The 25,145-nt window shown below is 36.7% G+C and overlaps 3 protein-coding genes across 6 annotated transcripts in view; all 3 read left to right on the top strand.

The window, feature by feature from the left end:
* The window catches only part of zgc:171601 (SLAM family member 5), a 51,209-nt gene extending 43,871 nt beyond the window's left edge, over positions 1-7,338 (top strand). For both annotated transcript variants that reach the window (XM_052590750.1, XM_052590751.1), the window contains exons 10-13: positions 4,551-4,589; positions 4,678-4,704; positions 5,207-5,569; positions 5,888-7,338. In XM_052590750.1, the coding sequence (XP_052446710.1) occupies positions 4,551-4,589; positions 4,678-4,704; positions 5,207-5,569; positions 5,888-5,994 (536 nt within the window). In that variant the 3' untranslated portion in view covers positions 5,995-7,338. The remainder of the gene's footprint in view (positions 1-4,550; positions 4,590-4,677; positions 4,705-5,206; positions 5,570-5,887) is intronic.
* A 2,125-nt stretch (positions 7,339-9,463) lies between these two features.
* On the top strand, positions 9,464-17,049 carry LOC127988148 (uncharacterized). Of its 3 annotated transcripts, none has more exons than XM_052590755.1 (9): positions 9,464-9,807; positions 10,093-10,422; positions 12,214-12,519; positions 13,025-13,141; positions 13,257-13,295; positions 13,771-13,815; positions 13,933-13,971; positions 15,538-15,887; positions 16,158-17,049. In XM_052590755.1, the coding sequence occupies exons 1-9, from the start codon at positions 9,681-9,683 to the stop codon at positions 16,221-16,223; spliced, it is 1,419 nt and encodes a 472-aa protein (XP_052446715.1). In that variant the 5' UTR covers positions 9,464-9,680; the 3' UTR covers positions 16,224-17,049. The 3 variants fall into 3 exon arrangements, with proteins under 3 accessions (XP_052446715.1, XP_052446716.1, XP_052446714.1); XM_052590754.1 differs by having other exon boundaries at positions 9,465-9,807; positions 13,930-13,971; positions 16,158-17,048; XM_052590756.1 differs by lacking the exons at positions 13,771-13,815; positions 13,933-13,971.
* A 408-nt stretch (positions 17,050-17,457) lies between these two features.
* The window catches only part of LOC127988154 (SLAM family member 9), a 162,217-nt gene continuing 154,529 nt past the window's right edge, over positions 17,458-25,145 (top strand). The window contains exon 1 of the mRNA XM_052590761.1: positions 17,458-17,756. Coding sequence (XP_052446721.1) covers positions 17,711-17,756 — 46 coding nt within the window. The 5' untranslated portion in view covers positions 17,458-17,710. The remainder of the gene's footprint in view (positions 17,757-25,145) is intronic.

The raw sequence follows: 25,145 nt of genomic DNA, 5'->3' as shown, positions 1-25,145 counted from the left end.
AATGGTTAGAGGGTTGGACTCCCAATCGAAGGGTTGTGAGTTCTAGTCTCGGGCCGGACGGAATTGTGGGTGGGGGGAGTGCATGAACAGTTCTCTCTCCACCTTCAATACCACGACTTAGGTGCCCTTGAGCAAGGCATCGAACCCCCAACTGCTCCCCGGGCGCCGCAGCATAAATGGCTGCCCACTGCTCCGGGTGTGTGTTCACAGTTTGTGTGTGTGTTCGCTGCTCTGTGTATGTGCATTTCGGATGGGTTATATGCAGAGCACAAATTATGAGTATGGGTCACCATACTTGGCTGAATGTCACTTCCCCCCTTCACTTTCATCAGTCTGCAATTTTCATGCAGGAGAATGTTCCCTCCCCGTCACACTGCAGGATAGTTAAAGCAGTTCCTTTAAGATATAAGAGCCATAAAGTAATTAAATGGCCAGGCCAGAGTCCGATCTAAACTCAACTGAAAATCTCTGGAGAATCCTTGGCAACAAAGTTATGGCTAAGAAACCCACTACAGTGACAGAAATATGGAAGAGAGTGGAAGAAGAGCAGACCAAGATCACACCAGCACAGTCTGGGCTGCAGATGTACTAAAGTCGTTCAAAGCAAGGGCCTCTACACTTCCTACAAATTTCTGACAGCTGTAACCCTCCAAAATTTTAGTTGTAATCTACTTTTGGATCATATATATATATATATATGTGTATGTATGTGTGTGTGTACTCTCTGAGGTCCCCTTAGGACGATAACAAGATTTTTACAAAAAATACCCACATTTAGTTTATCAGTGGTTTATGTGCTTATGTTATATGTTTATGTGCATATGGCAGAAATGTATGGAAAATTCTATTAAATACATAATCAAACCGACGATTAACACTTTTAACAGCAATTATTATATAATGCAATCAAACTTATAGCAATATTTGTTAGTTCTGTTTGTTGATTCAAGATTAGCATCATCTGAAGTCCTCCAAGGGGTCAGCATCATTTCTTCTCAGGTGTTCTGGATCCAGACTGGAGCTTGTGTAAATCCAAGTTACCCGTGGCAAAACATAGAAACAAGTAGAGACATCATTAGCATAGCTGCTGATCCAACAAAGTAAAATTAATTAGTTTAACCAAAATTAAAGAATAATAATGCACATTTGATCAGATATGCAGTCCAAAATTATGAGATGCATTATTTGGCAAAATAGATGTTTAAAAGATGAGTTTAAACAGAGAGAGTGTGTCTGAACCCCGAACATTATCAGGAAGGCTATTCCAGAGTTTGGGAGCCAAATGTGAAAAAGCTCTACCTCCTTTAGTGGACTTTGCTATCCTAGGAACGACCAAAAGTCCAGCGTTTTGTGATCTTAGGGTGCGTGATGGGTTGTAACATGGTAGAAGGCTAGTTAGGTACGCAGGAGCTAAACCATTTAGGGCCTTATAGGTAAGTAATGATAATTTGTAACTGATACAGAACTTAATAGAAATTGGGGTAATATGATCATATATTCTTGACCTGGTAAGGACTACCTGTAGTGGTTTATTGAAGATGCAGGATAACCACTAGTGCATTATAATAGTCCAGTCTAAAGGTCATGAATGCATGAACTAGCTTTTCTGCATCAGAAACATGTAACGTTTCATAGCTTGGCAATGTTTCTAAGATGGAAGAATGCAGTTTTTGTAACATGGGAAACATGATTTTCAAAAGACAAGTTGGTGTCTAATATAACACCCAGATTTTTGACTTATCCGAATTTAATAAAGACAATTATTTGTTATACAATCTTTTTAATTTTTTAACACACATAACAGTGGAAACTAATCCCGTATTTTCTAATAATATTATATATTAAGAGGCAACATGTATATATAAAAAAAACAAAACAAAGGACCCTAGGACAGATCCTTGTGGCACTCCATATTTTACTTGTGATAAATGAGATCGGTAATCGGTCTATCTCAATAAATGAGATAGTAATCGGTCAAGTAGGATCTAAACCAACTTAAAGCCTGTCCTTGAATACCTGTATAGTTTTGTAATCGATCTATGAGTATGTCATGATCTATGGTGTCGAACGCAGCACTAAGATCAAGTAAAACTAGAAATGAGATGCAGCCTTGATCTGACGCAAGAAGCAAGTCATTTGTAATTTTAACAAGTGCAGTTTCTGTGCTATGGTGTGGCCTGAAACCTGACTGAAATTCTTTATAGAGATATTTTTTTTTTGGCAGGAAGGAGCACAATTGAGCAGATGCAACTTTTAAAAATTCTTTAGACATAAATGGAAGATTTGAAATAGGCCTATAATTTGCCAGTACACTAGGATCTAGTTTTGGTTTCTTAATGTTGCTAGTCATTTCATCACTTTCAACACAGAGCAGTTGAGATAGATCAGGCAGGTTATTTGCGTATCTTTCTTTGGTGACTGGAACAATAGTTCTGCCCAGATGGTAACGCTGAGACATATAGTTAATATCAGTTATACGCAGCATGCACGATACAAGGAAATGGTCTGTAACATCATCACTGTGAGGTATGATATCAATATCAGTAAGATCGATTATCCAGTTTATTAGGTCAGTAAACAAAGTCCTAATGCATCATTTGTATTATCAATGTGAATATTAAAATCTTCCATGAAACCAGAAGGTCTGAGAGGAAATCTGCAAATTCTTTTAGGAATTCTGTATACGGCCCTGGTGGTCTATACACAGTTTCCAGAGCAAGAGATACAATATGTTTCTTTTGCATGTCTGACAGTGTAACATTTAGCAGAAGTGCAATTTCAAAAGAGTTAAACCTGTATCCTGTTTTCTGGGTAACATTGAGAATATCACTATATATTGTTGCAACACCTCCGCCACGACCAGTCTGATGGAGCTCATGCTTATCATATCAGATACTTAGTTTTAATCTTTCTGAAAATCCTGTGTTCAATTGTTTTTTGTTTGTTAATGAATCTGGGGTAAAATTAAGTAAACAAAGGACTGAGTTCTTACTGATGAGGTCTGGAACTTCATTAAAAAGAAAGTTCATCCAAGCTTTCCTAATGTTGGGATCAGAAGGAAGGCAATGAAATATTTTTTCACCCACAGCTTGGAACTGCACAGCATCTTGTTGTCTTCGGAGCATCTTTATAATTTGGTTTCTGCATAGACCAATGTTCGCCTGTCATTATTTACACTACATGCGCAGATCAGAGGACAGGGCTAAACAGGCAGCGTTGTAGAAGCAGGTGTTGATCATCTTCTGTGGAGGCGATGCTTATCCACACTATTACATCAAACAGTGGTACATTCCACAAGTTGTCTTTTAGGGTGCTTTCACACTTGGTTCGCTTGCCTGGTCCGAAACAGAGTTTGATTGCCAAAACTCCATCTCTGACAGAACAGAGAAAAAACCTTGAGAGAAACCAGGCTCAGTTGGCGGGCCGGTTCTCCTCTGACCAGATGAGATATCTTTCTTATGAATGTACTGCAAATGATCTAAAGAACACTGAAGGCAAACAGAAATAAGATATACAGATCTCTGTTTGCACGTGTCAATCACGCTCGTCAGGAAAGTGAGTGAAACACACACAAACACACATTTGTATCAAATAATATGTCATTAATAATGGTTCACTTCCGCAATTTGGTACGATTGCGTTCACATCAGCAGTGAACCGTACTCCAGACCTCCCTTTTTAAGTGGACTCATGTGCGGTTCACGGGTGCGCACCCAAGTTTGGAAGACAGCATTCACATCATCCAAACAAACCGAACTCTGTCGTCAATCGAACCCAGGTGTGCACCCTTAGTGTGAAAGCACCCTTAGCAGACAAGCTTCAATACGAGCTGTTTTTAGACTAACGACACTTTTGAGTTGTGACCAAAGGATCTTTTTATAGTAAAATGACCTCTTAAGTCAAAATATCAAAGGAAATATCAACCTTTTGATTCCAATTCAACTTCCTGCGTGTTGTGGCCAATACTCTTTAAATTAACTCTTTTTTTTATTTTTTTTATTAGATATTAGTCCACAGTTCCTTTGTATGATTGTAGGAGGTCAGATCATTTGAGTTTAAGGGATGCTCAAAAAGTTTGGTTAAGCACTAGTAGAAATGATGGTGGGAGTTTCAGCATAGAGAAACTGTAGCAAGAGAGCGGGTCCCAGTTAGGATTTATTTGGATTATTTTGGAATATTTGCTCTTCTGTGTCCTCCACGCCACAATTGAACCACATGGGGTAAGTGATTAATGACAAAATATTCATTTTGGGGTGGAGTATCCCTTTAATGTATTTATATACATAGAGATACCTCTGAGGCTGTTGTTGGGCTTTCGTACACAGATATTACCTTAAACTAAATGATATTTACCATGGAGGAAAATAAATCTAAGCATAAACTAAAAAGGAAAGAAAGTACAACACTGAAATCTAAAATGTATTTGACATTTATTGTTTGAACTGGTCAAGCACTTGGGAAAGAATCTGATAACCCAAATAATGATATTGTATGACTTTGTGCACTGAATATCTGAGTGTTTGAGTACAAATCTCAAATGTATTTTGCAGATGAGGAAATTCTTGATCAGGGGAGAGATCTCCCAGGTGGTAAGTCACTGTAAAACTATTTCAAATTCATTTGCATTGTTCATTAAATATATCATAATTAACAAAAATGTGATTATTGTTCAAACAGGTCTGGAAGAATCTGATCCACTTCATGGTAAGAATTTAATGAAACACCTAAATTACACCACCAGCAGTGAGAAACTTCACCGTACATTGCATAAATCTCAAATTGTAATCTACCCTGACTCATAGATTTAGATGTTTGATGACCTGAAGTTTGTTCTAATGAGAAACAACATATCTGTTTTGTTTTATATTCAATGATTCACACTCTATGAAACACTTTTATGAAATGTTTTTCTTGAAGAAATTGCTTTTATCTTTACTTGAATTAAAAAAAAACTACTGTTGTGCTCTATATCAGATCAATAAATAGTTTTTTTTTATTTTTTTATTTCTGAGACCATATGCTAAGACCCAGACAAAACAGTCATTTTGCTCCAGGGCCAACAAGGACATTGTTTCATGAATGTTGTACAAAACCACAAATACTTTTGACTTTTGATACTTTGAAAGATTTGTTTGACAAGGCCCTTTCCCAGTTGCATACGACACATATATGTTTAACACATGTCTTCAAAACTTTCTTTCTCCAGATATGTTCCATTCCGAACCAGATCAAGTGAAGAAAATAAAAGTAAAACAAGGAGATACTGTCACTCTAAAGAGTGGTGTTACTGAGATACAGATACATGATCGGCTACGGTGGAAATATGCTGATTCCAGAGCTTCTGAATCCACAACCTTGTATAGTGTCATCGCTGTATACGATAAAAGGAGTGACAAGATCTTTGAAAGGGAAGGTCCTGGAGGGAAATTCAAAGACAGGCTACAGCTGGACCACCAGACTGGAAATCTCACCATCAAGAACATGAGAGTCAAAGACAGTGGGCTATTTAAATTAGAGATCAAGAGCGACACCAATCCACTTACAAAAACAATCAAAGTCAATGTCCGTGGTGAGAAGCTTAAGTGTTTTGAAATGTTTCTCTTTGTCTTACTCTAACTTCCATTCTCACTGGTGTTTTTGAGTCTAGCCAGTTCTTACAGCCTTAGTATTAATAATAATAAATATAAGGCATTTTAGAATATCTTTCGGTCTTAAACACTTCACTTAAAACACAGTAGTAATGTTTTAATAGCCTATCCTTCAAGTAAATAGTAAATAAATCTGCCTGCCTGTGTTACTCTGCATCGAATTGCAATCTGGCAATTGTAAAGTAATAGTTTAACAGTTCCTATCTGTTTTTTTTACCTTGTGATTCTTTATTTTACAGTTCCTACAAAAATGGTATTGGATGATCCAAATGACACATTGTTGTCATTGATACCAGAAGAGGACCCCAACGACACTTCTACATATAGTGTAGAGTCGGGGATATAGATGAGGACTCAAAGACCATGTTTTAAATGGTTGAGATGATATTCATCAAGTGCAGTATGTAATCTGACAGTGTGCAAAAACAGGTGCATGTTATGTGTTGAGGAGCTAAAGGTTTTCTTTGGCATTACTAGGACAACATACTTCTTAGCTGAAGTATATTATGTAAAATAATATTTTGTAGATAGCTTTATTTCCTTTTAAATGTTAAAAAAAAATATTTTATTATTTTACTGCACGTTGGCTGCTTAACTCCTCTTTCATATTTTGGGATTCTGTAAAACACAAGTTTAAAGAACACTAACAGTTGGTTTACAGTGCTATGAGACTCTCTCCAAAGGATTCATTTAACACTATTTGATGTTATATTTCTTTCATTATTTTTTCTGTACAGTTATTTTGAATCATTTTTGTTACACAAGAGTCCACCTTAAATATTATTCCAAAAATTAATTAAGTAACCAAGCACAAATAAATGATATATGTATTGTAAAACATGGCTATTCATTAATTGTCAATTAAAATAGCAAAGCTACTATTATTTGGTTAGACTCTGATACGTTATAATAAAACTACTCATGCGCTCTTATAGTATGGTGCTAAAGACATAAAATATAATTTCAATAAACTGCAACTTTAAATATGCAAATCTCTGAGCCAAAATGTTTTTGGCCAAAGCATTTATTAACCTCATATTGTACATAAATGGTACCAGGGTCAGTTTTTATGTTACATGTTGACATTAACTTGTAATGTGAAGATGTTGTGATATAGTGAGTTTTTCGTATGGAGTCCAGTGTTTATATATATTATGTGATATCTGAGATGCTCTTTGTTAAATCACTGTGAAAACACTAAGAATTATGAGATATTAAATATATTTTTGTGACTAATAAAACTTGACTTATGAAATGTTGTGTGCTTGTAATCCCTCATGTTGATTAATACAGAAAATGTACTTCCCGGTCAGCTGGTCATTATCCCCAACTAAACCCTGACAAGGTATTAGTGAAGTGAAATCTTCCAAATATACAATAACTATCGAGAAGCATTCCTCTCAGTCCCAAATTAATTTGGATGACTGTAATTTAAAAAGGCCTACATCGAAAAATGAAATGCATTTACTCCTCATCATTATTCCAAACCAGGGTTGTTTCAAGTGTTTGACACATTCTTCTTTTGTGTTTCAGGATTATGAAAACTGTACAGTGATTCATGTACTCATATTTTTTGTAGCCCTTTCCCTCTCTCAGTTGTACATTTGTCTTTTCATAAGCAATTTTCAAGCATTTTCATTTGTAAGCAAATCTGTGTCATTTCAGAAATAAATTCTGATCTGTGACCATACTTTTCATCTTGTATTCACTCAGATTTGACTCAAATCCAGAGCAATATGAAAATCCAAAAATATGAAAGTTTTTCTCTTTTTCTTTTTCATTGTTATTGGTACATACACATTGTAATTAGTAGACTTCGAAACCTTGTTTTTTGCACTTTCAGTTTTGTTTAGTCAATCAATTTCTAGTTTTGAACCTGTACAGCTTTATTAAACTTATTAAAAAGAAATGAAGAACGATGATTTCTTTTTGTTTAGCTATTATAAATAATTAGCTTCTAACACAAGCATTATCTGTTTTTTTCTGTTCTATTTACTTGTTTTATGTTTATTTAAAAAAAATATTTAACACTAATATCTAACACTAGCATTTCCTATTACTTTTCTATTCTATCTACTTGTTTTATTTATTTATTTTTTATAAAAACAACGGGTTTTTTCTTTCTTTTTTTAAACAACTGTTTTATAAAAACAACAATAACTGGGATCTTAGATTTTTTTTTTATCTCTTTCTGCTCTCTAGTGGACAGTCTGTATTACAGTTTTTCTCAGTCACTTTGGTACATTTCTCAGATCAGAATTGAAATTCTCAAAACGACCTGTTCAATTCTCACATCGTGTCACTTGTGCACATCAAAAAAGCAGTTTCTCATTTCTTTGAACAAGTTGCAAATGCTTTGGTACATCCATACAAATGATTATGCACAATTCTCTGTTGTTTCCTATACATTATCAGTTGCTCATGGCATGTTGCTCAAAGTGTATTATATAGTTTTCTGTGCAATAGTCTTACCCCTCAAAACATCTAGTCTTTAGTTCATCGTATAAGTCATTAAATGCAGAATGGTTAATCGAGTTTTCATTAACTGCCAAGCACAATTTTTATTTTTACACATTATTAGTAGACTTTTTGTCAATTTGGCATGAATTGTGCAAGTGAATATTTATTAATGAAGAGAATGTAGATCATAAACCAATGATAAACCATTTCTCTGAAATAGCTCAAAGGTTCATCTCATGAATCTTCAGTAGGAAAGCTTATACTGTGTAGACAGAGGACAACACAAGAGTTACAAATTCTGACAACTGACTTATTTCCATCTTTGTGCCCATATTTATTTTTCCTTTTCTATATCACAATGACATTGTTAAGGTGTTTTTTTTTTTGTTTTTTTTTGGCCAGAGCACTAGTTAAAGTGTAATTGGGAATTCCATCCAGTCTCTTTCAGTCAATACCCCACATACAGTAATGTGTAAATGTGTACTTTTGAAATGATTATATGGCATACATAAGCATGGCATACTGTTCAATACAGTAACTGTCATCCAAAATGTTGCTATAGTTTACATCAGAACATCCCTCCGGATACACTGTTATATTGACAACATGACTAAACAATTTGACTGTCTTATCCGTAAACTATGACACAAGGACTTGTCATTCGATGGCACTGACATGTTCATTGACACAGATATTTACTTTTGAGAGATGAACTAAGGATTTTGAGTAAGAGAGTGGCTTTTGCAGGTAATCCATGGTGTTTTGCTATTTGTCTTAAGAAATGCACTTACTGTTTTGCAAATTGTGAGTTTGATTCGAGAAATGTACCAAAGCGACTGAGAAAAGGAGGTGTGTTTAAAATAGTTGTATAACGTTAATGAGAAGCTGCAGTTCTGGTTCGTGCGTCATTTTAGCCTCAATAAAAACAAAATAGGAATTAATTGTATTACTATTTAATTATAAAATAAAAATCTTTCAAAGTAACTGACCTGTGAGATATAGGTCATATCATATAAGCTAGTAGCTTATACAATAATAACACGGATTTGCTGTGAAATTCGTAAATGTTACTATATGTTAACGGTTTTTGTTCATTTCCCGCTAAAATTAAATAGGCTATATATAAAAAATAATACAAGAAAAAAAAAGGTTGACCTTGAACTGTGACCTAGTAGTGGCACTTGCACACTTTCTAACACATTAATTTACTGTCTGCTCACACCAGCTTTAATAAATCATGTTCATATTTAGTTTTGTCATATGGTGCAGCTGTTTTCTGCTGGTGTGGCGCCGGATCCGGTTCTGATCAGATGGATCCGGTTCTGAGTCTGACATGTTTCAAATATGACAGATTTAATGGAATGTGCGCGTTTGGAAGTTCCAACTTCCTCATTTTAAGAAAGTTCTTTCATTTTTCTCGTCACAGGAATAGTCAAGCATAGTTTTAGCGTTTTACCTGTAGAACAGTTTCATATTGATCTGAAGTTTAAAGTGAAATAACGTTAATCGTCGTTGTTATCAGTTTGCGGTTGTTATCAGTTTGAGGTTTAACTCTTTCTGAAGCGATCCCGAATGAACTCCGAACGCTCCGAGTCTCAACGGAACGATCGAACACCAACAATGGACTTCTTCTTTATTCCCTTGTCTTTCAGAATTATTCATATAACTCTTATCATTTTAGTCCCGTTACATTTGGAGGGTGAGTTGATTTACGCATTATTAATATTTTCACTTTCACTTTACATATTTCAACGAAATATCTGAAAGTTATTTGAATATTGGCCTATTTTTATGCAATTAAGTATAACATATAATTTATACAAATATCGAGCCACAATTTATCCATTTACAATTAATGTATATAGAATTCATATTTTGAGAGGCTTCGATTCAGAGAATGTCTGAAGTTTAAATTCAGATGATAAAGTCTGTTATGAGATATTTATCTAGAATCTCCGTCAGAGAAACTCTGTTTGTTCATCAGGTGTGTTTGGTGTTGATGTGAAGTCAGTGATGGAGGGAGATTCTGTCACTTTATACACTGATCTTACTGAAATACAGAAAGCTGAGCTGATACTGTGGACGTTTGGATCTGGAAACACTCGTATAGTTCAGATCAACCGAATGTCCCACAAGATCTCAATATATGATGATGTTCTTGATGGGAGATTCAGAGACAGACTGAAGCTAGATAAACAAACTGGATCTCTGACCATCACAAACACCACAACTCAACACACTGGACTCTATGGATTTTTACAGATCATTGGTGGAAAACAGGCCACGCACAAAAAATTCAATGTTATTGTTTCTGGTGAGTCGTTTTCTTGTTGCATGCAAATTTGGTAATTTTTCCTCTGAATCCATTTTCAAGATATAACTCTTTTAATATTGATTTTATTAATAATTTACTCATTTTATGACCTTGAATTTAGGTTTAAACCAAATTGGTTGTTTATCAGTTTTATCATTAGGTCAGGGTGTATCACGTCACCCGTTTTAGTCTCCAGTCTGATCATTAGTCATTAGCTCAAACAATAATCAGAAGGTATGGCTAGCACTCTGAAATATGCAAATACTTATACAAATGAATAGTGCTTACTCCAATAGTTAATGCAAATAACTGAACTAAAGTCAAGCAGTTAGTTAGGAATCTAGAATCGCACCTGATGTGCTCAATCTCAATCTAACCGGAGATCTAGTATTAACCCTGAACACAGATTTGTGGAAACATATGCCTTCACTTTATCTACTTGAGAATATGTATTATGCCAATCACAGAGCCTATTCAAAGATATTAATCGAATCAAATCAAATCAATACAAAACATCAAATTCTCAAGATGCATACCAGATTTATGGACACACTGGACACTACAGGCTCTTTTGGTGACAGAATCACCCCGAGTACCTCAAGTACAGTTAAGTACCTCAGAGGAAGACTGACATTCTGAAATGCTCGTTTTCACTCAATATCCTGTTAATCTTGAGTACCTGCATCCTTCATAACTCCAAAAAGTCTTAAGTTTTATTATATTCATAAGAGATAGATAGTCTGTACCGATTTTTCCCGGAAAAACACGACCGACTGGAGGCGTGACGTGTGGGCGGAGCTAAAGAATCACGAGCGCCAGTAGGCTTTTGCGTTGAGAGCGTTTGGAAGCTGTGACATTACCGTGAGGGAAAAACCATCACCCAAAACAAACCATGGCTAACAGTCAGATTCAGCGTATATTTATGATCCAGAATCAGATCATCATCGCATGTTGTTTACTTGATGTGCTTATGCGCTGATAGCTAAGTTAACAACACAGAGATATTTGAAGCAGTTTTACTCACCGCCTGCGGTTCCAACACACGATCGTGACCCTTTTTCGTTGGGACTGCATTATCCTTAAGAAATAAACGATGTGCAAATCCGTCGTCAAACTGGGCCTTGTTTGTAAAACAAGCATCTTCGAAATGCAGGGGAACAAACACAAACACTTGCACAACTCCGTTGATGCTCTGTAAAAATAAACTCCATCCACTGGTCCCTTAATGCTGTTTCTCTTTTGGTAATCTGTGCAGGGTTGTCTTGCCCTGGCAACCAAAAACACACTTCTTTTGTGACATTTCGCGACGCTCTCGCTCTGAGCTTCTGATCAGTGAAGTCTGTTGTGCTCTCAGTGCTCTGCTATACGGGAGCGCGCGCTCTTCCGGCAGAAGTGCCTCAGGACCCATATAAGGAAATTCCGCTCCATCTAACGTCACACAGAGCCATACTCGAAAAAAACTTTCCGAAACTTGTGACAAACTGGAAGAGGTTTTTTTGGAACAAAAATACTCCTTCAAACGTACAACTTAATTTTGGAAACTTTGTCCATGTTTGGCATGGGGATCCAACTCAACAGTGTAAAAAACTCAGTATGCATAAAATAGCATTTCACCCCCCCCCCCCCCCCTTTTAACACACTGAGTGTGTTTTGTCTGTCTCAGAAGATCAAAGGGTCTGTAAATCTTACAAGAGCGACGGACAAAATGTCCAAGTTCAGGGTCAAACTGCATCAGGATGTTTTACTGTGACATTAACATAAATATTTTTTTTTATTCTCTCATGTTTTCAGCTCATCTACCTGTTCCTGTCATCAGCGGTAACTCTTCACAATGTTCTTCATCATCATCATCATCATCATCATCATCATATTGTTCACTGCTGTGTTCAGTGGTGAATGTGGGTCATGTGACTCTCTCCTGGTACAAAGGAAACAGTTTATTGTCCAGCATCAGTGTGTCTGATCTCAGCATCAGTCTCTCTCTACCTCTGGAGGTGGAATATCAGGAGAAAAACAGCTACAGCTGTGTGATCAACAATCCCATCAGAAACCAAACCACACATCTGGACATCAGCAAACTCTGTCACACATGTTCAGGTCGGCAGCTCTTTATATTTACTTACTTAGCTGATCTCTGTTGGTCATGCTCATATACCTGAACGGCAATCTCTTAAGAGCCGTTTACACATAACATGTCTGTGCACCTATAAATGTCAGATGTGGCACTTAATGTTTTTTTTTTTAAATCGCAGCACAGAATCTCATCTGACATGTTACTGTAAAACAAAAAAGTTACAACACTAACTTGATAATGTACACAAACACTCGCACCCTTGCCCCGACTCCAGTGTTTTCTGATTGATCTACTGTTTTGGTATGACATGACTGAGTGGCACTTTGTGTAAAAGTTGAGATTATTTTTAGACAGACATGACAACAGCCACAAGCTCTACAGCCTTACATCTCCATCGAGTGCGTGTTTACATAGAAAAACAATGGAAAACTAGCACATCTGAACTCTGAATGGAAAAACATGTTCTGTGTGAACGGCCTCTTACTGATTCAGTTTGGTTAATGATAGATATTTCTCTTTCCATTACAGCATCGGATTCATCCACACATTATATAGTGCTGGGTTGCTTTATTGCTCTGGCTGTGGTTGCAGTTTTCTGTGGCTATTACTATCACCAAAGGACATCTAAACAAGCAGTTAATCAAGGTGTGTGTATTTGCAGAAGAAAAATATGAGTTTTATTGTGCAAAACACAGTTTTGTTAAAATGGATTCATGTATTTCTACTTCGTTCCTGTAATTAAGTGATTATTTTTATTTAGGCCAACCTGATGGAGAAGAACACATCGGGCTGACTAATGGTGAGACTATTTAACTATGACTTTTGTGTTTATATGTGTTTGATGAGGCTTTATTCTGTCCACTGACATAGTGGTAACTCATAGTTGTGGAGAAAGTAATGTGCTTCTCAAAGTCATAAAAAAAACTCAAGAAAGGGAGTTCCAGATGTCAAAATACTTTATTGAACACAACAATAAAGCTGAGATGACGGCCACCGCATCTGAGTTTTCTGTCTGTCTGCGCACTTGTTTTATACCCTTGTCCCTTACCGGTAGCTCTGGGTTTTTTGTTAATTGGCACTGCCTGTCCGTTTTGCCACAATTTATTACTAGTGCACCTGTCCATTTTTAATGGAGGAATTCGGCCAAATCAACCAATATTTTTTTTTTTTTTTTTTTTTTTTTTGCCTGTCCATATTGGCTGGCTGTGGTCACATGAGACATTCATCAAATCTGTTTACTGCTGATGTAAGCTTTAACTTTTTTTATTGTTAAGGTGTAGTAAATGGGAACACTGGAGACACTGTTCGACCAAACATTGGTAAGATATTGTATTACTGAATATCTTTGCTTGTTTGTGTTCATATAACTCTGCATACAAGACATTATTATTGGTGGGGTTTTTTGTTTGTTTGTATGTTTGTACTTTTTTCAGCAGATGCAGAAACACCTGATCCGGATAAACATTCACAAAACAGTAAGTTACTGTACAACTAATCAATTTTAAGGTTCCCAACTGATTTAGTTCAGCTGATATGATTACAAAGATAGTGCTTTAATTTTGATGATTATAACTGACAACTAAGGAAAATCCCGAATTCAGTATCTCAGAAAATTAGAATATTGTGAAAAGGTTCAATACTGAAGACACCTGGTGCCACACTCTAATCAGCTAATTAACTCAAAACACCTGTAAAGCCTTTAAATGTTCTTTCAGTCTAGTTCTGTAGGCTACACAATCATGGGGAAGACTGCTGACTTAACAGTTGTCCAAAAGACGAGCATTGACACCTTGCAAAAGGAGGGCAAGACACAAAAGGTCATTGTTCACAGAGCTCTGTGTCCAAGCACATTAATAGAGAGGCGAAGGGAAGGAAAAGATGTGGTAGAAAAAAAAGTGTACAAGCAATATGGATAACCGCACCCTGGAGAGGATTGTGAAACAAAACCCATTCAAAAATGTGGGGGAGATTCACAAAGAGTGGACTGCAGCTGGAGTCAGTGCTTCAAGAACCACTACACACAGACGTATGTAAGACATGGGTTTCAGCTTCGCATTCCTTGTGTCAAGCCACTCTTGAACACAGACAGAACCAGAAGTGTCTCGCTTCAAAAAGGACTGGACTGCTGCTGATGGGTCCAAAGTTATGTTCTCTGATGAAAGTAAATTTAGCATTTTCTTTGGAAAGGAAGGGTCCCAGAGTCTGGAGGAAGAGAGGAGAGCCACACAATCCACGTAGCTTGAGGTCCAGTGTAAAGTTTCCACAGTCAGTGATGGTTTGGGGTGCCATGTCATCTGTGGTGTTGGTCCACTGTGTTTCTGAGGTCCAAGGTCAACACAGATATAAACCAGGAAGTTTTAGAGCACTTCATGCTTCCTGCTGCTGCACACAGGACCAAAGATAACAGTACCTGGTTTAAGGACCATGGTATCCCTGTTCTTAATTGGCCAGCAAACTCGCCTGACCTTAACCCCATAGAAAATCTATGGAGTACTGTGTAGAGGAAGATGCGATATGCCAGACCCAACAATGCAGAAGAGCTTAAGGCCACTATCAGAGAAACCAGGGCTCTCATAACACCTGAGCAGTGCCACAGACTGATCGACTCCATGCCGCGCTGCATTGCTGCAGTAATTCAGGCAAAAGGAGCCACAACTAAGCATTGAGTGCTGTACATGCTCATACTTTTCATGTTCATACTTTTCTGTTGGCCAAGATTTCTAAAAATCCTTTCTTTGTATTTGTCTTAAGTAATATTCAAATTTTCTGAGATACTGAATTTGGGATTTTGCTTATTTGTCAGTTATAATCATCAAAATTAAAATAAATAAACATTTGAAATAGATCAGTCTGTGTGTAATGAATTAATATAATATACAAGTTTCACTTTTTGAATTGATGATATTCTATGACCATCACCTGTGTAACCGACAGCATCGACTGGATTTATTAAAGTTAGTCGTAATAACTGAAATCAGGAAAATAAGTAGAAAGAGATTTGTTGAAAAGACTTGGTAAGTTTATCTCTGTCTTTTCTCCAGGTGATTTTATCGTGAAAGATGAAATTAAGTTGATGAAAACGATGAGTGGAAAGTCTGTCACGTTACACAGCGATCTCACTGAAATCCAGGACGATGAGCTGATCTGGTGGAAATTTGCTGATTCCAGTGGAAACAAAGAGGCTGTGTTTACAGTCATAGCTAAATGGGATAAAACAAACAATGAGGAAAACCTATGCAATGAAGAAAGATTCAGAGACAGATTGCATCTGGACCACAACACTGGATCTCTGACCATCACAAACATCACAAATGAACTCTGTGGACATTATAAACTACACATCACCAGTGACAGACTGAAGAACTCCACGACATTCAGTGTTGCTTTTTATGTGAGTACAGTGAGTTCATCAAATGTCTTTATAAGACCTGTACCTGTTAAACTATTAATTATGGCAAGCATATGTAAGAAGATTAAAAATAATTTTCAAAAATCAAGAGACACGTTTTTTCTCTGTCATTTTATCAAGTATCCTTATTCACAGTGAATAGGTTCATGTAAATCCTCAATCAGTATTATAAATCACTGTAATGAGTTGATTTTTACATTGATGGGATCACCTTTCCTTTGTTTTTACCTTTGGTTTTTTGTTTTCTTAAAGGATCAGAAGAAAAGACCAGAGATCCAGAGGATTGGCCTTGATAGCAGAAGAGTAAACAGTTTTTAAACTCTGGGATATTTCAATTCAGTTTCCACAACAATTCAGTTCCCAAAACAATGGAACATACAGTAGTTGTATTTTTTTTTTTTTGACAGCCACCTAAACTCCCAAATTAAATTCAAGCTGCCATTAAACAGCAGCTTGTAATCCTATGGTGAAAATAAGCAAATTACTGTAGTATTTTAAAACAGCTAAACTGTTGTCACACTAGAATGGAAGTAAAAAAATACAATTGTATTTGATTCCATTTTCTTTGCATCTTCTCTGTATCTGTAAGGTTTCTTTGAAGAACAACATAGAACATTTTTTTTAGGTTTTTGATTATTATGGAGCCCAAATAACCTGTTGTCATTTTTTCTAACCCTGTTTGTAATTTCATGTTTTTACACTGCATGTCTGTTATAGTTTGTAAGAAAAACTTTAATGTTTTGTATTTTTTTGCATTTTAGCAAACACCTTCATCCAAGTGACTCACAGTGCATTTAGTCTAACATGTTTTACCTAACACGTGTTTTCTGGGAATCGAAACCACAACCTTTTGCGCTGCTAACGCAATGCTCTACCACTGAGAACACTTTGTTCAGGGTTAATGAACATAACAGTGATGTCTGAACGTTTTATGCCCTCTAGTTGACAATCTAAAGGTTGCACTGTTTCACACAGTAAATGAGAGACTTATTTTGCTCCTAAAGTTCAGTTTAAGCCTCATTAACAACAAAATATGAACTTTATAATAATAGTTATAATAATAAAAGCATGTTGTATTAAATAATTGTGTTATATCTCAAGTGCTATAATCTAGGACTAATTATCTTGGTAAGTATAGCCTACAACTCGGTCCAGGTATCGTTTGTTCATTTGTTTTCACATTTGGAAACGAAAAAACGAGAAAACAACGAAATTATGACTTGATTTTTCATTTCCCCGTTCTTGCACGGACCGTAAGGGGATACCTGGACCCAACTTGAATAATACCTTGAAATTTGACCTGCTGGTGACGTTGGGACACCTAACACCCATTCACTGTTTTACACAGTTAACACCCATTCACTGTTCACACAGTTATAAATGTGGGGGTGTTTCATATCGTTTGATATTTGAGGTGTGTGAGTTTCTTGCGCTGCAGATAGACGGCCAATGGTTCTCCAGGACAAATACCTTTGGGAAGTCTCAATGAATCTCCTAACCTTTTGATCGGATTTAGCCTGTTTTCACACAGTCCATGGATTTAGCCCACTGATTTCCCAACTGTTAAATCAAGAACAATTCGCGTTTCACTCGTACAAACGCGACCTACTGATCTACACTCGGTGAAATATGACAAAATCATGTGTAAAAGTGAAATTATGTTAAGTATCATTGCTGTCTCCTTGAGGATTAGCTCGTTTAGAAACTGATTGGACGAACTGATCAAACGCTTTGAGACTCGACGGAGTGGTTTAGCAACTAGCCTAGCAATGACCAACTTTTACTGATCTTATACTCAATAAAATATGGAGACGTTTGTTTTATTTGTACTAGCTACGTTACTCGTGGAAGGTGAGTAGATTTAAATGGTCTTAATATTTAAAAATGATTTGAATATATAGCTAATATTAACAAATTCAATGTTTTGATCTGTTTTATGAAGCTTAAACTCAAAAATGCTTGTGTTGATGTTTGTCCAATATTCGGGAACTATTCAGCGATCTTAACTGCAACTCACTTTTTCTTATGGCCACTTTATATTTTCCTGTTTCTACAAAATATCCTGAGGGACTTGAAATATGATCAGAACCTGTGAAGATTTTATATCCACACACCAATATTTTACTATAACGATGATTAGAGATGAACTCAGTGATCTCAGTTGAAATTGTTCAGGTTGAATCTCTCAAGCGGTCTCTCTTCTGCAGGTGTGTTTGGTTATATGGATGAAGTGAAGTCAGTGTCAGTGATGGAGGGAGATTCTGTCACTTTATACACTGATCTTACCGAAATACAGAAAGCTGAGCTGATACTGTGGACATTTGGATCTGACAGCACTCGTATAGCTCAAATAAATAGATTGATTAATAAGATCTCATATTATGATGGTCCTGATGAAAGATTCAGAGACAGACTGAAGCTGGATCGTCAAACTGGATCTCTGACCATCACAAACTCCTCAGAGGAACACACTGGACTCTATGGATTTTTGCAGATCATCGGTGGAAAAGAAGTCCTGCCCAAGAAATTCAGCATTATTGTTTCTGGTGAGTAGTTTTTGCGATGTATTTTGTTTGATTTTATTTTTTATATAACATTATGTATCCATTATAGACTTATTCTCTCATGTTTTCAGCTCATCTGTCTGTTCCTGTCATCATCAGTAACTCTTCACAATGTTCTTCATCATCATCATCATCACAGCAGAATTGTTCACTGCTGTGTTCAGTGGTGAATGTGGGTCATGTGACTCTCTCCTGGTACAAAGGAAACAGTTTATTGTCCAGCATCAGTGTGTCTGATCTCAGCATCAGTCTCTCTCTACCTCTGGAGGTGGAATATCAGGAGAAAAACAGCTACAGCTGTGTGATCAACAATCCCATCACAAACCAGACCACACATCTCAACATCACTCAACTCTGTCAACCATGTTCAGGTCAGCAGCTCTTTATATTTACTTACTTAGCTGACCTCTGTTGGTCATGCTCATATACCTGGATGGCAATCTCTTAGGAGCCGTTTACACATAACACGTCTTTGCACCTGTAAATGTGAGATGCGGCACTTAATGTTTTTTTTTAAATCACAGCGCAGAATCTCATCCGACATGTTGCTATAAAACAAAAAAGCTACAACACTAACTTGGTAATGTACACAAACACTCGCACCCTTGCCCCGACTCCAGTGTTTTCTGATCGATCTACAGTTTTGGTATGACATGAATGAGTGGCACTGTGTGTAAAAGTTGAGATTATTTTTAGACAGACATGACAACAGCCACAAGCTCTACAACCTTACATCTCCGTCTAGTGCGTTTACATAGAAAAACAATGGAAAAGTAGCACATCTGAACTCTCAATGGAAAAGGGTGTTCTGTGTGAAGGGCCTCTGACTGATTCAGTTTGGTTAATGATATATATTTCTCTTTCCATTACAACATCAGATTCGTCTGCACGTTATATAGAGCTGGTTTACATTATTGCTCTGGCTGTGGTTGCAGTTTTCTGTTGTATTTTCTATTACTATCACCAAACGACATTTAAACAAGAGGCTAATCAAGGTAATTGTTACCCCTAAAATAATATAAAAAATAATAGTTTTATTGTGCAAAACACAGTTTTGTTAAAATGGATTCATGTATTTCTACTTCATTCCTGTAATTAAGTGATTATTTTTATACAGGCCAACCTGATGGAGAAGAACACATTAGGCTGACTAATGGTGAGACTATTTAACTATGACTCTTGTGTTTATATGTGGCTTTATTCTGTCCACTGACACAGTGATACCTCATTGTGTTAACTCGACAGTTAAAACATTAAAGGGCTTCAATGAACTATGTTTTTATTGCTACAAGACTTTTTTTTTTCAGCAGGTGCAGAAACGCCTGATCAGGAGAAACATTCAAAAAACAGTAAGTTACTGTACAACTAATACATTTTATGGTTCCGAACTTTCTAAGTTTGATATGATTACAAAGATACTACTACTGTAAACATGAACATTATTCATTGTGCGATGCAACAAATTGTTTATCCCAAGTACGGATGCTTATTTACAACATTTCAAGATGGCGCCACTGAGTTCGGATGCTTTCCAGGTCGCTTTCACTTCGATTGTGTTTGTATTTACTTTTGTACTTTATATTGCTCTCTCTTTTTACACACATATTGTCTGCAGTGATTACTTATGATAAAGGAACACTTTTGAACATTGGACACCGCTTCACTAACCTGTTTTAAGGACACTTTATCTTGCAACCCAACATGGCCATGTTTCTAAAACACATTTGTTGTAACTCAATAGCCCAGAAGAAACGCCATCAGGTGTTAACCTGTACCTAGGTGTAGGTTGTTATACTTTATATTGGTGATGATAATCATCAATTATTGAACTGTACGGAGTCTAATCTCTGATGAAATAGATGTGATTCATCAGAGATTAGACTCTGTACAATTCAATAATTGATGATTATCAACACCAATATAAAGTATAACAACCTACACCTAGGTACAGGTTAACACCTGATGGCATTTCTTCTGGGCTATTGAGTTACCACAAATGTGTTTTAGAAACACACGGTTATAACAGCCAGAGAAAAGACTAAGACAGAGCTCAAGGGTCAAGAGCCCAACTAAAGCAAACACTGATCTCTAACATGGTTACTTCAAATGAAACAATAAATCAACATCTAAACCTTAGTTCATTCTAGGGCTGCACGATTAATCGCATGCGATTGTCATGCGTGTCTTTGTCAGTAAAGCCGGTTCTGTGATTAGCAGTAAATGTCCACCACCTGGTTTCAAATGGAGCGGCACTTCCCAGCTAGAATTTTCTTTGTTCTAAAATGTTCTAAGAACATTCCCATGGATTGTTCTAACAATGTTTTTAGCGGGTAGTTTTATTTTTGTTCCCAGAACGTTCTCTCAAAAGATAGGATAACGTTCTCTAAAAACATTCTACAAATGTTTATCAATAACATTATTAGAACATTATTCCATAACATTCTAATTAAGATTTAAGTGGATGTTTAGATGTGGATGTTGATGTCTGTTTAAAAGTAATAGCTTGGTTTGATGTCACCATAATGCTGGTAAGTGTTGGCTTTAGTTGTGCAATTTGACACTTGACTTGTTGGTGTTGTTTTTTAGCTGCTGTCATCTTTATTAGAGTTGTGACGTTCGCGAACGAACCGATTCTTTTGAACGGCTCATAAACATGAACGATGGGAGCCGAGTCGCGACTGGAGAGGAGCCGTTCTTTCTATCGTTCTTTTTTCCTATGCGTGTTCATACAAATGAGCTCCGCCAGGAGACAGAACAGTTATAGGGGGAGGGGCGCACCCAGCGCAGGCCAACCCTTTATAGCGTGATGATATTAGTTATTAGTTGTGCATGCATTTACATTGCATTTTGTGTTCATTTAAAACTTATTTTAAAATCATTAAAAATGTTCTTTTGTGATACTGTACTTGTATAGAAATGTTTCACTAAAAGCTGTTTTCCACAAACATTCATTGCAGCCCACTTTGTTATTGTTCATTGACTTGAAGGGGCTGATGTCCTATTTGCAAAGTTTACAGTAGTAATAGTATGTAGTATGTAGACATTTCCATTTTATTTATTCTAATTTTATCTACTTAAAAAAAAAAATAGTTTTCTATCAAAATGTTCTTGTGTGATAACAATGTTCTTGTGTGGAAGTGTTTGTAGTAAAAGCTGTTTTGCACAGAAATTCATTGCAGCCGGCTTTGTTTTTTATGTTTATTTGTGAGTAGGTATTGTATGAATAACATAAGTCAACGTAGTTTTACACACACACACACACACACACACACACACACACACTTTGTACTAAAGGTAAATCAAAATAATGATGTCACTGTCTAAGCAGAGGGATTTGTGCAACCCTATGGAATATAGTCGACACATGAGAAATGAGGTAATAATCAATATTTCAGAATAATTCAAACTCAGATATTGGTGTGTGATATCTGAGCTTTAATTATTTGACTACAAATCTCACCTCATAATACCTCCCAGTGATTATTTCCAGGATAAACTGAGATGCTCCCAAGCTGGCTTCTTAAAACTGACTAAATATTTAAAAAGAGCCAAAAGAGCCATTCTTTTGAACGGCTCTTTGAAAGGAACGGATCGCGAAGATCCGGATCCCCTCAAAGAGCCATAAATCCCATCACTAATCTTTATTGTGGCTAAAACAGCAAACGAATATGTGGTTCAATGGTGCTGTTTGCTTGCTGATGATTGATGTGTCTGATTACTTGTTTTCACCCAAGCTACTGTGTGGTGTTAGTTAAGTATTATTTATTAAAGTGACTCAATGGTCAACAGCCTGACACCCAGTTGAATTTAAAGCAGATAATTTCAAAAATATTAAAAAAATTGTCACACAAACATCAAGATTCAGTGTATGAATCTCAGCAATGGTGACATGCTTTATGCTGCAATGTATTCTGGGTACATCATGCAAAACTCATCCATAGCACCCAGAATGCATTGCGGCATTGCCATTGTTGAGATTCTTACACTAATTATTAAGGTCTCTGTATGTCTAAGCATCCGATGGTTTGAAGTGATTCTAAAACAATGTAGTTTAAAAAGATCAGATAAAAATAAAATAACATAATTTGTCAGGACCCTGTGTATTGCAACACATCTGCTATAGTCACTAATATTAAATTAATAGTGTAGAACAGACTCCTGGTAAAATCAGTTGATCAGATTGTTACATTAAGACATCTTTAATATCAGCCAGTAACCAACATTATCTAATGACATCTTTTTCACAATGTTTTGGCTGTAACAGATATAATTACAGCAGCTAAATGAACGCTAACACTGAAAAGACTCATACTTCCTAAGTACTGATCAGCATAATGGTGACATCAAACTAAACTATAATTTTCAATAAACCATCAACATCTGTGTTAATCTCAATAAGAACTTTTTTACATTTATGACAGAAATAAATCTTGTTTATAATAAGTGAAGATTGTCATGTTTTTGGAGTATTTACGCTAGAGTTTGACACCAAACAGAGGTTGGGTTTTCACTTTCAACCAACATCTGACTTCTGAGCAATGTCAGTCCACATCTAGTGTGATGGGAAGCCGTAATTCACTGACAAGCTGTGCAATATCACGTTCATAATCGCAGATTAATCGCATGCGGTTATGAACGCGATATTGCGTAGCTTGTCAACGATCTACGGCTCTGTATATTAGGTGCGGCTCCATTTGAAAGCAGCTGATTAGTGATGGCCGATTCGTGAACGAATCGTTCAATTTAACCGGTTCTTCTTAGTGAACCGGTTGAACCAGTTCACCAAATCGAACTGAATCGTTTGAAACGGTTCACGTCTCCAATAAGCATAAATCCACAAATTACTTAAGCTGTTGACTTTTTTAACGTGACTGACACTCCCTCTGAGTCAGAATAAACCAATTTCCCGGGGTAATCCATTTACTCAAACAGTACACTGAATGAAATGCTGTGAAGACCGAATTGAAGATGAACACCGAGCCGAGCCAGATAATGAACAAACACGCCCACTGCTGGAGCAGTTGTCGTTCTCGAGTCAAGAACCGGTTGCTTCGGTTTTCGGATCACCAGTACACTTAACCGAGAATCGTTTCTGTCGGACGCGTCCGATTTGAGAACCGATGAGCTGATTCTCGTTCTCGAGTCAAGAACCGGTTGCTTCGGTGTTCGGATCACCAGTACACTCAACCGAGAATCGTTTCTGTCGGACGCGTCCGAATTGAGAACCGATGAACTGATGATACTGCGCATGCGTGTAATTTTGTAAGTATTTTGTTAAACATCGGAAAGTGTGATAAAGTAACTATATTTTATTTTGATTTTTTTTTAATTATTTTTTTTAGATTAATGTTTCCAATCTGTATATTGTATATAATGTATAGGCCAAATGGGTTTTCAGGGAAGTTGGACAATAATTAAGACTCTAAAGACTCTTATGTTTAATAGGAATAAGGGATGATTTATGACATATCTGTACTGTATTTATAGTTAATGATGACATTCACAAATTGAGTTTGTAGTAAACAGAACATGAACACGAGTAGAGCAGCTGATGACACTGAACTGCAGCACGTGCCGGTTAGAGCGATTCTCGTTCTCGAGTCAAGAACCGGTTGCATCGGTTCTCGGATCATCAGTACACTCAACCGAGAATCGTTTCTGTCGGACGCGTCCGAATTGAGAACCGATGAACTGATGATACTGCGCATGCGCGATTCAGCGTGAAGCCAACTGACTCACAGCATGTCTGAACCGAAGGGATTCTTTTGGTGATTGATTCTGATTCTGTACTAGTAGTTATGAGCAGGTATTTTGAGGGCTTGGATGAAGGGCAATCTGGCGAAACGTAAGTTAATTTAATAACAAATACATCGCAATGGATTATGTTTAGTAAGTGGATCATGGTTTCTGCACTGATGACACCTAATTTATTTACTTTATATCTTCAAGACTTAAATCCTCATATGCACATTATTGCTGTTACTGTATTTAGGTGTTGTTGCAAAACTCAAATGTAAACTTTTCATGATTATGAGGTTTTAACTGACTAAAGTTATGATTACTGACTTTATATATTTGAATGTTTGATAGACGTGACGCCATTACGTCATCGTCAATGACGTCATTACGTCGAGCGTGAAAGAACCGATGAACCGGTTTTTTCAACCGGTTTATTGAATCGAACCGTCCGAAAGAACCGGTTCGCGGAAAAGAATCGAACTTCCCATCACTACAGCTGATGGACATTTACCGCTAATCACAGAACCATCTTTACTGATGAGACACGCATGACAATCGCATGCGATTAATCGTGCAGCCCTACTGGAAAGTACTGCGCTAGCCTAGCACTAGCAAAGTTACTGCTCATTAAACAAGGTTTCATACGTTGGAGGAGTGGGATCCATAACCACAAGCTCTACTCTTCTGCACAGTGGTAACGATTGCACCTTGCAATGGAAACTTCGATGTTACAGAAACTCTTACAAATGTCAAATGTAACTGAACATTAAACATTAATAGATGCTTCCCTTCACTCAAAAACATAAAGTAGCATTTAAATTCAAGACTTACTCTCCATATTCAGCCATATGCAAAGCATGCTCGGAACTAACAAAATAAAGCTACAAAATTGAGCTAATTCTCTTAAACTAAATTGGCAGCCTTCTTTCCTTAATTA

Source organism: Carassius gibelio, chromosome B22, assembly GCF_023724105.1.
Source record: "Carassius gibelio isolate Cgi1373 ecotype wild population from Czech Republic chromosome B22, carGib1.2-hapl.c, whole genome shotgun sequence".
Classification (NCBI taxonomy): Eukaryota; Metazoa; Chordata; class Actinopteri; order Cypriniformes; family Cyprinidae; genus Carassius; species Carassius gibelio.
This window is presented reverse-complemented; position numbering and strand designations above follow the sequence as displayed.